The sequence below is a fragment of the Vulpes vulpes genome, chromosome 11 (genome assembly GCF_048418805.1).
Source record: "Vulpes vulpes isolate BD-2025 chromosome 11, VulVul3, whole genome shotgun sequence".
Taxonomy (NCBI): Eukaryota; Metazoa; Chordata; class Mammalia; order Carnivora; family Canidae; genus Vulpes; species Vulpes vulpes.
The window spans coordinates 37,103,482-37,118,175 of NC_132790.1; the positions used below are offsets into that span (position 1 = coordinate 37,103,482).

Below are 14,694 nucleotides of genomic sequence, written 5' to 3' on the forward strand. Positions count from 1 at the left end.
TGCACTTCTTTATTTCCCTCACCTATTTCACCCACTTCCCTACCTCCCACACCTCTGGCAGCAACCACACCTGAAACTAATATACTGTACGTCAACTATATGCCAGTTAAAAAAAATAAAGTTAAAAATTAAAATTAAAAAGAATCTAGTAAACACATTCTAAGAATGTAATGTTAATTTTCACATTCATGGCCTTGCTAGATCCTTCAGGAACTATCCTATGCCAACCACCAATGCAAGAAACTCAGCCCTTGCCCTGGAGAAGCTCACAGTCTAGCAGAAAAAAGCCCACCCACAGATCTGCCCACTAAGTGCAGTTCCCTTCCAAGTTGCCTTTCTCTTATTTTCTCAGTGATAACCCCAGTTGTTCTGTTTAACTCAGCAAGTCTCCCCATCTGGCCGATGGAAAGTGCCAAGCTTCAAGCCCTCCCTGGAGACTCTCATAGTGCTGGAGGTCAGCAGGACAGGAAGAGAGGGACACTCCAGAGGGAAGTGAAGGTTGTTGGCAGCAGCTCCCTGCACTGCTGCTCTCCCCACTGCTCCTCCTCCTGCCCTCCCCAAGGGGAGGAGAATGTCAGCAGGCTCCCAATCTGCATCACCCCAGATGCCCTCCTCACCCCACACCAGCATCAACTGACTTCAGGGATAAGCAAAAAACCTTGAACATTATGAAAGGGTCAGTTACCTAGATTTATGGACAACAGCCTATTGATATTATTTAGGTGGAAAAAAGCATATCAGGCACAAGGGAAGAGTATTTTTAGGAAGCCATAAACCTAGGACTAAAAAAGAAGACATTCAAGCACTTTATTTATTTATTTTTATTTATTTATTTATTTATTTATTTATTTATTTATTTATTTATTTATTTATGTATTTTTAGCTCTTTACAAAGCAGTAGGTGCTGATTGATAATATGCCAGTACTGCTAAGGCAAATATTGTCAAAAAGACTGGAGTCTGTACTGGGAATTTATTTTTCTGCTTTCCAGTGCCAGTTCCTTCTTCGTCTGATGACAGTGTATAGATTTGCTGGGGAGAAGCCACATCCCCTTACTCTAAACCATTTGGAGTGGCCCTACTTTAAACTTTATCTTGAATTCCAGCGGTGAGCCCTGGCTGGCTTAAGTTATAATTGGTTTGAGAATAGGAAGAGAATTCAATCAGAGTTGATGAGATGGAAGAAATCTCTTTCTGAGGCTTCAGGGAAAGTATCCTTCTCTACCCAAAGCAAGTGTCTTTCTATTCTTGCACAGTTGTGGTGTGAGAAAAGGAAATAGGAGATTATGCCAGCATTGAGATGAAAGACTCCATGGGCTGGAGCCTGAGGATGAAGCTAACATGTCAAAAGCAGAACAGAGAGCCAGAGAGAATCCTTGGCATCCTTGGACGTGCCATCTGGACTGCTGGGTCAAGCCTTGCCTGCAACCCTTCCTCTAGATATTTAGTTAAAGAAAGGTTTTGTTTGCCTAAGCCAGTTTGAGTTTTCTAACATTTGCTACCAAAGCAATTAAAATTCATAAAACACCTTAAATTTCCCAAAGTAGTAATATACAAAGAACTTAGAGTCTCTTTTGAGGGAGCAAGGAGTAAGTAGTGTGATAGGCAGAGATTGAAAGATTTTTTTTTCTTAGTTTCTTCTATTAATTCTGTAGCAAATAATCCAAACACTTAGCATCTGTATAATCGTTCCTATTTGTGAAAAACACCTTCTCCACATGTATTTCCTCACTTGAATTTCACAACCCTGAGTCAAAGGGATCCTCAAAATTTTTTATTTTGTAGTAATTGCCAAGTAATTATCAAGCACTCTATATAGTTTAAAATACTATTCCAAACTCAGTCATTCACTTGATGGTCACAATAACCAACTAAGGTAGGAATAGTAGTTCTGTCATAAATTCCATTTTAGGCGGGAGAGACTTGAACCTGAATATCTACCTGAAAGTAGGCATTAAATGAGATGCCCAAGTTAATCTGAGGAGATGTTGGGAGACAGGCCTTAAATCCAGGTCCCTTGCTTCCAGGGTTTTAACACCAGTAATACTGAACTCTACTCCCGGGCTCGATGTGTGTGCTCCTAAGCACCGGGATCTGGATCCCAGCCGCAGGGCCAGAGCTAACTAGCTGGTGACCTTGAGCGAGTTCCCTCTGTTTTGTATTCTCATCTGTAAAAAGAGAGTAAGGATGTCTGATGCCCCATCCAGGTCCAAAAGTCCTCTAATTCCAGCCTTTCCGCCCCCTCTCAAAATAATCTTTTCTTGGGAATACTAGTTACAGCCTTAGCTGACACCGTCCTCCCCGGGTGTCAGGTACTGGGCCTTATAAGGGCTGCGCCTCCATTTTCTCTTTAAACCCCACAACACGCTGGATACACCTGTCTCTCATTTGCAGATAAGAAAACACGGACTTGACAGAGGTCACCTGAACTACCCCGACTTAGTGAGCTTCAAGGGGGCTGGCCACGAGGGCCTGAACCCCGGCATTACTGCCCGCGCGGGAGAAGGAGGCTCCTGCATCACCAGGCACCTCTCTCCACGCAGAATCGGGGTGGGGGAGGGGAAAAAAAGCCAAACCGGCTTACACCAAGCCTCTGCCGGGCAAACCGGCAAACCGCTGTCAGGGCGCCTGGGAGGCTCCCGCCGGGCCCAGGGGGCGGGGCGCCCCCCCCCACCCCCCCCACCCCCCCCCCCCCAGCCCCGAGAGCGGCTGCGGCCACCCTGCCGCCGGCCCGGGACCGTTACCTTGTTGAGATGCGGGTTCCTGGTGACATCGTACCCGCGCTTCTTCAGGGGCACGGGGCGGGCCGGGCCGGCCCTGGAGCGGCAGCCGCGGCCCGGCGCCGAGGGCGTCCAGCGCGGGACGGCGCCGCGGGCCTGGCCCCGCAGGAGCCCCGGCCGCGCGCCCCTGCCCAGCGCGGCGCCCATGGTCCTTGCGCAGACCTGGCCGCGGGGAGAGAGCAAGGTCAGGGGCGCCCGCGGCACACCGGGCCCCGCGCGCGCCGCAGGGCACCGAGCCCGAGCCGGGCCGCGCCTTCAGGGAGAGGACGGGGGTCCTGAAGGGCGCAAGGGCCCCGGTCCCCGGTCCCCGCGCCCCGCGCCCCGCGCCCCGCCCCCCGCGCGTCCGCCGCGGCACCTGCGCGGCTCCCGGCTGGAGGGCGGCGCGCAGGCCTGGCCGAGCCCCGGCAAAGCGAAAGCAAGCCCAGGAAGCAGAGCCGCGGCGGCGACCGCCCGCGCCCCCCGCCCCCGCCCCCGCCCCCGCACCTCCCCCCTCGCGCGGTGGCTCGCCCGGGTCCCCCCAGCCCACCTGTGCTGCGCCCCGAGCCGCCGCGGTGCGCTGTTCCCCTGTGCCAATGGCTGCCCCGCACCGGCGCCCGCCCGAGCCTCTGGAAGGGGGTCCCCGCGCCCCGGCCCGAGCGCGGGACCTGCCCCGGGGTCGCCTCGCCCGAGGGAGGCCCGGAGCGCCCGAGCGGCTCGGTCGTGCCAAGCCGAACGCACGCGGGATCCGCTCGCTCTGCTCACCCTGACGGGGCCCTGGCTCTGGGGGTCAAAGCGGAGGTGCTGGGACATCCAGGGCAGCGCCGCGCAGCACCGTAGCCCTCAGCCACGTGTGGCTCTGTACATTTAAGTGAATTGATGTAAATGGAACAAAATAAAAAATCCAGTTCCTCAGTCGCGCTGGCCTCGGTTCATGTGCCCAAGAGCCACTGGCACGTAGCAGCTGTGGGATTGGATAGCACAGGTATGGGGCAGTTACATCTTGGCAGGAAGTTCTATGGGGCGTCACTGATGCAGGGTTCACCGCGCTCCGGGGTACCCTGTGCAGCGGCTCGCAGATTGCTGTGGACCGGCGGGGACCTTGAGGTCTGTCTACACCTGAACCTGACTTTACACTTGATCCACATGGTAGATTTCTTTTAGAGCAAACATTTCGTCGTGTGTAGAATAAAATCCAAAGTCTTTTTGATGCCTATGGGTTATCCCACAGCCTGGCTCCTGCCAACTTCCTCTGGTTCATCCTATTCCACTCTCTTTCTCACTGCGCGGTAGCCACACTTTGCTCCTGCCTTGTGCTTCTGCCCCATCCAATTCCTTCCAACCTCAGGGCCTTTGTACTTGCTATCACTTCTACTTACAGTGTTCATTTTCTCTCGTGTCCACAAAATTAGCAACTTAAGGCCTGCCTTCCACTTATTTCATGCAATATCAGCCTCCACGAAGGACCACATAGTGAAGGATTTTTCCCTTCACAGAACTTGCCACAGCCAGTAATTAGCTCGTTTCTCTAATTGTTTATTATCCATCTCCACCTAGAATGGAAGCTTCATGTGGAAAGGCTCTTTGCCTGTAAACCCCTGTATCTTTACTGCCCAGCTCAGGATGTGATATATGATCACACAATAAATAGGCAAATGAAGGAAAGAGACGGATGCTTTCATAAAGATTGGACTGGAAAGGAGATTGAAGGAGGAGATTATTCCTTTTTTAAAAAAGGTTTTGCTGTTTATCCATGAGAAAGAGACAGAGACGCAGAGAGAGAGACAGAGAGAGAGAGAGAGAGGCAGAGACACAGACAAAGGGAGAAGCAGGCTCTACACAGGGAGCCTGATGTGGGACTCAATCCCAGGACTCTGGGATCACGCCCTGAGCCAAAGGCAGATGCTCAACCACTGAGCCACCCAGGCATCTCAGAAGGAGATTACTCCTGCAGGAGAGGATCCTCTCTTCTCAGCAGAGGCAACACCAGACACCATAAACTCTTGAACTGGACATTTACATAAGCCAAAAATGATAAAAAAAAAAAAAATTTGAGTCAGATTTTTGGTTGCTTGTGATAAAGAACATTAACTGATATTTCCCTCTCAAAACTGTTTTTTTTATATCTGCATATCTTCCTACCAGTCAATAAACATCTTGAGGGGGGAGATTGTGTGTCTGTGTGTGTTTCTGTCTTTGGTTCCTGACATGGACTGAATCATCAAAACCGGTTTGTTGAAAGAGTCCGCCCTTGCTTGACACAATGACCTTTCTCTCACCTGAGGACATTTAATAGGTAAACTTCAGTTATTTGAAACTATCCTGGAAGCCAGGACAGAAACAACAAAGGTTTCCAAACAAGCCAATATTATTTTTATGTCATCTATTCACTAAACAACAAAGGTTTCCAAACAAGCCAATATTATTTTTATATCATCTATTCACTAAAGTGTGTGCAGTTACATATGGGCATCTCTCACATGTCCCCACCTGTGGCCTCTCTTTTCTTAACTCAGACATCATTCTAGCGATATTGTTTTTCTCATGTGTTTGATCTTTGGTCACAGGAAAGGAGAGGTGCTAGCAGCAGGAGGTCGTAGCAAGAGGGGATGTGGGCTCTGCTCTACAGAACTGTCTGGGGGCCCAGGGTCTTTCTCCAGGTGTTGTCCTACTCTGCCCAGGAGCACTGACCGTACATGGGCTTCCCAGGCAGTGACAAGGGGTGGGGGGAGAGGAAGTGAAGGGCCCTCTAGGGAAATGACGTGGAAGTTGCTCACATTCTACTCACATTCCTTTTTTTTTTTTTTAAGATTTTATTTATTTATTCATGAGAAATTCGGAGAGAGAGAGGCAGAGACACAGGCAGAGGGAGAAGCAGGCTCCACGCAGGGAGCCCCACATGGGACTCGGACTCGATCCTGAGTCTCCAGGATCACACCCTTGGCCGAAGGCGGCGCTATACCGCTGAGCCATCGGGGCTGCCCTACTCACATTCTATTGATGAAAACTAAGTCGCGGTCACAGTAAGCTACAGGGAAGCCTGGAAAATTGTCTGTAGTGGGAAAGGCACATCTCTGACTATAAGGAAGAAGGGAAAAATGGTTTCCTGGGGACCAAAAACCCCAAGTCTAGATATAGTACTCATTTTATATTGAAGTGTTTGGCATGGAGTGGATACTCAGAAACTGTTAGCTCCTATTATTGGCATGCATGGTTTCCATCTCTGGTTTCATGAAAACATCTTTACTTTTACAGCTGAACACGGGATTACAGACACCAGGTTCAGAGCCATAGGAACTTTCCAGAATTTCTTCCAAACCCCTACAACTCTGACTTCCTTAGCTGGCCAGCCTTGTGATCTGGTCCAGCACTAGAGAGAACTAATGAATCTCCATAATTTGTCTTGGCCCCTCTCCCTCTACAGCCCATTTACTGACTTCTGTCATGGATGTGATGCTGCTTCCTGGGGTGGCTGGAAAGGAATCCCATTCCCATCCTTCCTGGCCAGTTTCCATATTCCCAGTGCACTTAGTACCTTTACTTTTCCATTTTGATTACAGAGATGTGCATAGCTATCCGTTCCCCTGATAGACTGAGTTCCTTGAAGACTGGAACCACCATTTGCAACTCTTTGCATGTCCAATACCTGACACCAGTGCCTGGCACCGAGAATGCACTCGGTTTGTTGAATTAAATAAAAAATTTTTAAAAATTTTTTTTAAATTTTTATTTATTTATGATAGTCACAGAGAGAGAGAGAGAGAGAGAGAGAGAGAGAGAGGCAGAGACACAGGCAGAGAGAGAAGCGGGCTCCATGCACCGGGAGCCCGATGTGGGATTCGATCCCAGGTCTCCAGGATCGCGCCCTGGGCCAAAGGCAGGCGCCAAACCGCTGCGCCACCCAGGGATCCCCTAAATAAAATTGATGCGAATCAAATTTGTGCATAACCTTCCAAGGAGTGGACTTGATTGAAATCGAACTTGGTACTTTGTTAAAAGGGCATCATAATAGCTTCAAGTTAGAGTTTTAGTTCAGTCAGCTATCTTGAAATGAGATCATTTGTCTTTTGTAAGCAGATTTTAATGTCTCCACATATGGGTTTTAAAAAATGGAGGGACATTAAAAATTCATTAATTTTTGGCTAATCCTATTGCTTCATAAATGCGTAATATTCTACACAACATTTCACATTCCTGATTGCCCTAAAAGCACTCTTTAATTCACATTGCTGCTAGTAATATTTGGAGATACTTCAACTCTACAGTTTATGCCAAAGGAGAGTGGTGAGGAACATTTATGTCCTTGTGCTCAGACTTTGCACACACGCCCTGCACTTTGGGACTTTGCTCAAGTAGTTTCCTCTGCTTCTAGCACTTGCCAGTTAAATCTTCCTCCCCAGCTCGGCTCAAACACCACATCCTCCAGCAGGTCAGTCTTCCCAGATTACCCAGGCTGCAGCAGCTTGCCCCATTCCCGCGTATTCCCCCAAACTCTGTGATTTGGGTCTGTCTGTCCTATTGCACTTTTATAGTCTGTCTCTCTGTGAAATAATTTACTTATATGCCTATCTTCTCTGGGCCTCACAGGGGCTCACAGAAGGAAAAACAACAGCTTTGGATTCAGACAGTCTTGACCTTCACTACTGACGAGTTTGTATCACCTTGGGCATTTTATGTGACCTCTCCCTACAGCTCCATCATCTTCGTGAATAAAAGAGTGATTCTAATATTACTTCCTACATTGATTTTTGGTGGATTAATATATTTATTTGTTTTTTATTTATTTACTATTATTTTTAAAGGTTTTATTTATTTATTCATGATAGACAGAGAGGGGGTGCTGGGCAGAGACACAGGCAGAGGGAGAAGCAGGCTCCATACAGGGAGCCCGACACAGGACTCGATCCTGGGACTCAATCCCAGGACTCGATCCCGGCACTCCAGGATCACGCCCTGGGCCAAAGGCCGGTGCCAAATCGCTGAGCCACCCAGGGATCCCCTATTTATTTGTTTTTTAAAAGCATATTATAATGTACTTCCCACATGCCAGGCATTCTTCTGTGGTTTATAAATATAAACTCATATAATGTCATCATATTTTTTGTCATCATATTTTTATGAAATGCTGAGTTTGTTACTTATTTCTCTCACCTCCAGATCTACCCTTTTATATTCTGGTTTACAGCTGGTGCTTGGACAGACTCTGCAAACCAGTTCCTCTTTGGCAGGTTTCCTATTAATTTCTGCCAATAGGGGGCACTCAAGGGAGCTAGGAGGCCAGAGAGGGGGATTTCCTCCTTTCCCTGTACTTGACTTTTTTTTTCCTTTCAGTATCCCCCACCCCTCCTCAACCACCCAGCATCAGCGGCTGATCCTCACAGGAACAAGCCTCACAGGCCCCCATAAACTAGCAAGTCTTTTCCTCCATGGGTCCAGCTTCTTGGTGGTCCTGGCCTCTTAGCTTTGTTCCTCCAGCCTTAGAGGTGGGTTACCCTCTGTGGTTGCCACAAATCTCCATTCCTTCTCATTCAACCTCTAGCACCTGTGAAGTCAGTTCTTTCTGTTAAATTCTTTCTGTTGAGCTACACTTACTGCAGTCTAGTCCTCCTGACCGGACCCTGCCTGATACTAGTACAATTATCATCTCCATTTCACAGCTGATGAAATGAAACCTGGAGAAGTCAGATAACTCACTGATGTGGACCAGGATTTAGCCCAGGCTCCAGAGGCTGTGGCGCTCACCAGGACACTAAGGGCTTATGTTCGGGAAGTACTTAGGGAGGCCTGGTACGGGTGAGCACTAAATGCACCGTGCTCATCTGATCCCCAGTTATCATTGTTAACTCATCAGCCTTGTATCTTACACCACACCCAGAACAGGGTTGTTTGCAATAAATGCCCACTGGACTGAATTTGATTCACCTGAATACGGGAGGGCAAAGTGGCATAGAGGGCATGGGTTAGAAATGGACATGGAGGAGTGAAAAGGGGCCCCTGGAGCCTCCGATCCCTCCTTTGGAGTTATTTCCAGGGTAACCGATTCTCCCTCTTTTCTTTTCCCTCTCTCCACCGCCCTGCCACCCTCCCCTTGTCTGATCAAATGGGAATAAACAGTTCTCTGATGTTCTGAAAATGCTACAAGGGGAAATGAAACAGTAATTTTGCTGAGTAACAGAAGAAAACATGTTTCCTATTTTTCTATTTCATTGCATGCTGTTTCCCTATTCTTCTGTTGCATCACCATAATGTTTAATACCTAATTTTAATGAGGAAAGGTATCTTTGAAGTAACCACATTTCTAATAGAGGTGGCCACCAGACTGCTTACCCTGCATGTTGTTATCACAAAATCACTTTGAAAACCTTGTTTATGAACCCGTTCAGGCTTCTACTCAAATTGTTGTGGTATCACATGTAACTGCTTCCAGATAGAAGGGTAGAGCATATTGCATTTCTTTCTCATCAGACTCCCTGCCTGATTCGTATTTCCTTCTGCATGAGTCCTTCACAGGTTCGCTCCCCTTCCTGGCCTGGCCTATGGGCCAGCTCTTATTTTCATGGCTGGCTTAGGCACAATCTAATCCATTTCATACATGCCTATAGCGCTTCTGCCCTACAACAGAAAGCCCCAGAAGAAAATGCCCTTGACCAGAATGACCGGGTAAAGAATGAATAACCAGCACTTCATATATATTCTCTAGGCCTCCGGATTTCCCAGAGGTTGTTTAAAAAAAATCTATTTTCCGTTCCTCTTGAAACACTCTATTCAAGCACTCCGTCCTCTGACAGCCACCACACCATTCCTCCATTCTGCTCCCAGCCCTTGGGCCTCCTCCCTCCTTGCACAAAAGTTAGACAAAAAGGCAACTGTTCGAAAAAGGCAAGATGCGGAAACAGAAATTCGTGGCAGCAGCTGCTGAGCTAAGCAGCTGATAAGGGGGAACAAATTTGTGCTCTGGGTGTTTGTTTGGAGGTCAGGGCAGTGGCCCAGCAGGGTAAGGGGAGGGCTTCTTTGTTGGGGTGTGATTCGTCCATCTGGCCCATTCAGCATCCCCTGCACCCGCTGACCCCTGCTTCTCCGGCTCCTGCACTTCTTCGGCTCCAAGCTTGTTAGACTATAATGAGCATGTCCTGCCGCTTCCTCATTGACTTTGCAACAGTCCCAACCCACTTCCATAAGGGGCGGGGAGGGGGAGGAGGGAGTATTCTTCTCTCTTGACAGTATTATTCTTCTATGGGACCAAATTCATTAGTTTTCTGGAGGAATCTTGAGGACTGCACTAGAGTTTGGGTTATTTTTTGTTTTCAGATTAAAGTACATTTTCTATGAAGTGTAACTGGTGAGATTGACAGGCCATGACCAGTGAACTTGGGTTCTATTCAGCTCCTTATCACTTCAAGTGGTTTTTGTTTTCCCTTCTCATGAAATTTAACCACTCGACCCCTCCCCTTAGCTCAAATTCAGCCTCAGATACCCCCTGACTGATTCACTGAGCCTTGCCCCAAAGAGAAGTAATTTGTTTCCTCTGTGGATTCACCATTAGTGCTTCAGCTTGCATAGTTTATTACTGCACTGGACTTATCTGTGTCATCAGGCAGCCCACAGAGCAAGCATTCACTGGGCTGTGAAACTGAATGTGGATTCTGACCAAAAGGCCAGTGTTTCTCATCCCAGGTCCCACCAATTGTTCCATGGAGGCTGCGATTTTTCAGGAATTTGTGCTTCTCAGAGCAGGTGCATTTAATTCTCCTTAGCTTGAACTTGAGGCTTGGTTTCAAATCTATAAGACTGGCTTACAAAGGATAAATAAAGGTGGAGACTGATCAAGCAGCATTCAGGTGATAGAGACTGGAAAGATGCCTTTTTGCTCTTTAGGCATCAGAATTAGCTACACACCTTTTTATTTTTTTACAGGCTTGATCCTGATGTTCAAGGCAGGTTTTCAGATTGAGCTCCACTAACATGTTATTAAAACGTTACTTTGCACAATAAAATAAGGGATATAAACCAAGGTCACCATTTGGGGTTTTCATCTCAGAGTTTTGCCAATATAAATTTTAAGTTCTTTGTAAAGTAGCTGGGAGCTTTCTCTTTGCAGTCAGATACATCCAGGTTTGGATTCCTGCTCTGCCAGTAATTAGCTGTGCGATCCTGGGGGATTTGCTTGATCTTCCTGAATCTCAGTTTTCATCTCTATAAAATTAGGATGATAATAACAGTACTTAATTCATAAGGCAACGGTTGTGAGGATGAGGTATCTGGTACATAGTAAATCTTCAATAAATATTAACTATTACTCTTTCAATACTTCCTCTGTATTCCCACAGAACAATCCTAGGCATATAATAATTACTGAATAAACATTGGTTAAATTGCATTTAACTGAATTTTCAAAGGTTCAGTTTTCAAAGGTTCAGTACTGAATATTGGCATAGCTCTAAGGCAGATAACCATAGAAACTGAACATTCAGTCAGTTTTAGCTATATTTTAATTATCATAGAACGAACACACACATACATATGGACACACAAGTGTAAACCATTTAGATACTGTCAGGTACTATTAAAATGGGAGTCATGTGACTGTCCCCCAGACCCCACCTGTCTGGTGTTGCAGGGAAGTTCACTTGCACCACTGGCCTTTAGTTGGCAAAATCTATCTCCTTCCACCTGTCAAATGCCAGGATCTAAGCTCACTCAAACTTTGTATCTAGGAGTCTGCCCAGAAGAGAGGCAGATGTTTTGTTTTTAGATTTTATTCATGAGAGACACAGAGAGAGGCAGAGACACAGGCAGAGGGAGAAGCAGGCTCCCCATGGGGATCCTGATGCGGACCTTGATCCCAGGACCCTAGGATCATCCCCTGAGCCAAAGGCAGACAGACACTCAACCGCTGAGCCACCCAGGCACCCTGAGAGGCAGGTTTTGTCATCTGAACTACACTCACAACTCTTCTGCCTCCCTCTGTTCCCTGGGCCTGTGGCCCCTGTTCCAGTCCCCAGCACTGGTAAAACTGCTCAGATTCCCACTTAGCGGCACTGGCCACCGCAGCTTCTGAAGTCCTCAGGGTCACTGCCTTCTTAGGCAGGGAAGCCTGAAAATCTTTGCTATTTCTTCCTGTCTATGAATTTCTGTGGTTCCCCACTTTTTCTCTCTTGCCAGACTCTCAAAGAGTTTAGTTCTCTCGGTGGTGGCACAGGAAGGTAGAGATGAGGTCTAGGACTCCTCCCAACATGATTCTTTCAGATTCACCTGGCAGACTGTCATGGGCCTCTAGGGAATCATTTATTACAGATCTCCCCTTCTCAGAGCACACAAATATTCCTGGGGGAAAAGATGGGGCCACAGTGGATTCCAGGACAACCTTATGCCACACTCTGAATCTCTACTTCCTCCTGTCACAGCTTTTAGTTTTGCCTACCCTGCCAACATTCTCTGTCCAATATGGTTTCTCTGAAGGAGAGGTATTTTCCCTGTCTCAATTCAAGCTTCGGCTGGCCTACCAGATTCAATAGATAAATATATCAGTCAATTATAAAGAGGCTCAAGTTTCTCTTCATGAGTCTCCAAGGCCTTATACGAAAAAGAGATGTGCTCAGACAGGGACTTAAATGCCTAAGCACCCTGTCACATTGAAGACATCTGTACCTAGAGCACCAGAAGACCTCCAATAGAAGCTGTGTAACTCTACAGAACAGTATCCAAACCTCAGCTCTTACTCAATATTGAGATGCCCTGACACCTATCTTTAAAAACTTTTGTTTTAACAAGATGAGTGTGACAGAAATGAAGAGAGGATTGGAGTTTCTTTATAAACCAGGAGAAATATTGAAGTTGAGTTGGGGACTTTCTAAAACTTCCAGCAATTACAGAGTATACAAAATTACATAATTATAATGTTGGAAAGGACCTTAGAGATCATCCAGGTTTTATAACAAATCAGTGATGTTGCCAAGAACAGAAACTTTGCTCCCTGGAAAGAACTTTCTGAAAGCAGGAAGACACTTAGCATCCACAGAGCAGTGGAGTTTCTAATGAAATGATGGAAACCCTCTCCTTTGAGGAAGAAAACCATTCCTTGTGATTAAAAAAGAATGATCACACTCAGCTGCCTTATTTTTTCCCCCTATTTTTCAGCTTTCATCAAGCCTCATGATGGGTGAGATCCTTTTTTTCCTTTATAAGAAAAAAGTGAGAGGAGCATTTGGGTGGCTGAATCAGTTAGGCATCTGCCTTTGGCTCAGGTCATGATTCCAGGGTCCTGGTGTAAGCCCTGAATTGAGTTGGGCTCCCTGCTCAGCAGGGAGTCTGCTTCTCCCTCTCCTTCTGCCCCTCCCCCACTCCTGCTCCTATATACCTATACACACTCTCTCAAGTAAATAAATAAAAATCTTAAAAAAAAAAAAAGGTGAGAGACTGGATAGATAAATGATCTTGAGAGCACTGGAGCTAGCATAGAGTTAATGAACTCTAAGTTATTGGCTCTTACCAAGCCAAGATGAAAATCCTGGACGGAATAAGAAGTGATTGATAACAGATTAGAATCAGTTAGAGACGCTATCAAATTAGAACAATACGTTTGCATTTCTTAAATCTTGTTTACTGACCTATGTACTATATGACCAGAATATTGAATGAGATTTTTCTTATTATCTCAGGATTTCAGCTATATCCCCAAGCTGAGACAATAAATGGTACCCCACAGTCTATAAAGGAAGGAAGGAGCCATCAGGCATGGCTTCTAGGGTTACTTTCACCCTTAAGGGCAGAAGACTGGAGCCCAGAGCTCTTTTGTTGTTAGTAGACAAAGAAAGGAACTTCCAAGGGACCATATAGGATAAAGAGGAAGAGGAGGGAAGCAACAGAGTAAACACACCCTTCTCTCCCCAAGAGAGTTCCCATTGCCTGTGAAACAGGCCTAGGTTAGAGAAGAATCTTTGAAATGAATGCAAGATTAAAATTTTAAATTGTACCTCACTAAACTTATAACACCTCAAGTAACTCTGAAGTTTTGAGATCTGCCTGATAATTTTCTGGAGTCATGAAGGGGAGATTGGACCAAGCATAACCAAAGGCCATGATGGAAAGGGATAAAATAGGCATTTCTGCTGTATTGTCCTGGGTTCAGTACATTCAATAAATTAATTATACTGATAATAGTTAATAGTTTATGCTTTTCTAACATAAGAGTTGGATTTTTTTCTAAGAAGAAAAGTATAATTTTGAGGTAAAGCATATTATATATTTTCAGGGACCATCATATGAAGAAAGGACTAGCTGTTTGGGATAAATATCCATTAGAAATCTAAACTACAAAATTGTATTAAATGTCGATCACTAAAGCAGAGAGGGTGAAAGCAAGCAGTTCTCTGAATAGCAGATTTCTCAACCACCTCCCTTACCCCCAGCTCCAGATATGGACTGATAAGGAAAGTCTAGTGGGACCATTACTAATCCCAATCTATCAAAATTCCAATAATGAAGCCTCAGACCACTTGAAATGTGCAAAAGTTCTGTCACGCTACAGGATAGATTGAGTTATTATTAATGGAAGTCCCAAAGTCAAATGAACTGCTGAAGAGACAACTATCTACTTGAACAATTGATTTTTTTGAGATTACAGAAAATTTCAGACCTTTGTTCGTTCATGCTTTTTAATTGTAATTTTGTTCATGTTTGTTCATGTTCAGATATTTCTGCTTGTCGCCATCTTCATAGTGTTGACTTTTCTTTCCAATGTGTTAGCTCTTGCTTAGAGTTTTGTGTCATCCACACATTTGGTAAGTTGGCATTCTGGGACTGCATTAACAGGAACTTTGGGATGGAACTGAGCTCTGAGCCAGCAGAGGCCACTGATCTTGTATTTGGTCAGTTAAAGAAGTCAACGTTCAGAAGCTTTTAGTTATATTTTGCAGGATTGGAGTTTTTAGAGAAACACA

General features: G+C 46.0%; 1 protein-coding gene across 3 annotated transcripts in view; it reads right to left on the reverse strand.

Annotated features, from left to right (window-relative positions):
- ME3 (malic enzyme 3) overlaps nucleotides 1-3,668 on the reverse strand; it is a 187,492-nt gene extending 183,824 nt beyond the window's left edge. Inside the window, exons 1-2 of one of the 3 annotated variants that reach the window (XM_072726141.1) lie at nucleotides 3,521-3,668; nucleotides 2,744-2,941 (exon numbers count right to left, since the gene is read on the reverse strand). In XM_072726141.1, coding sequence (XP_072582242.1) covers nucleotides 2,744-2,941; nucleotides 3,521-3,568 — 246 coding nt within the window. In that variant the 5' untranslated portion in view covers nucleotides 3,569-3,668. Of the gene's footprint in view, nucleotides 1-2,743; nucleotides 2,942-3,134; nucleotides 3,220-3,305 lie in introns of those variants that run through there. The other 2 variants (XM_072726143.1, XM_072726142.1) reach the window with 2 other exon arrangements.
- Nucleotides 3,669-14,694: the final 11,026 nt, after the last annotated feature.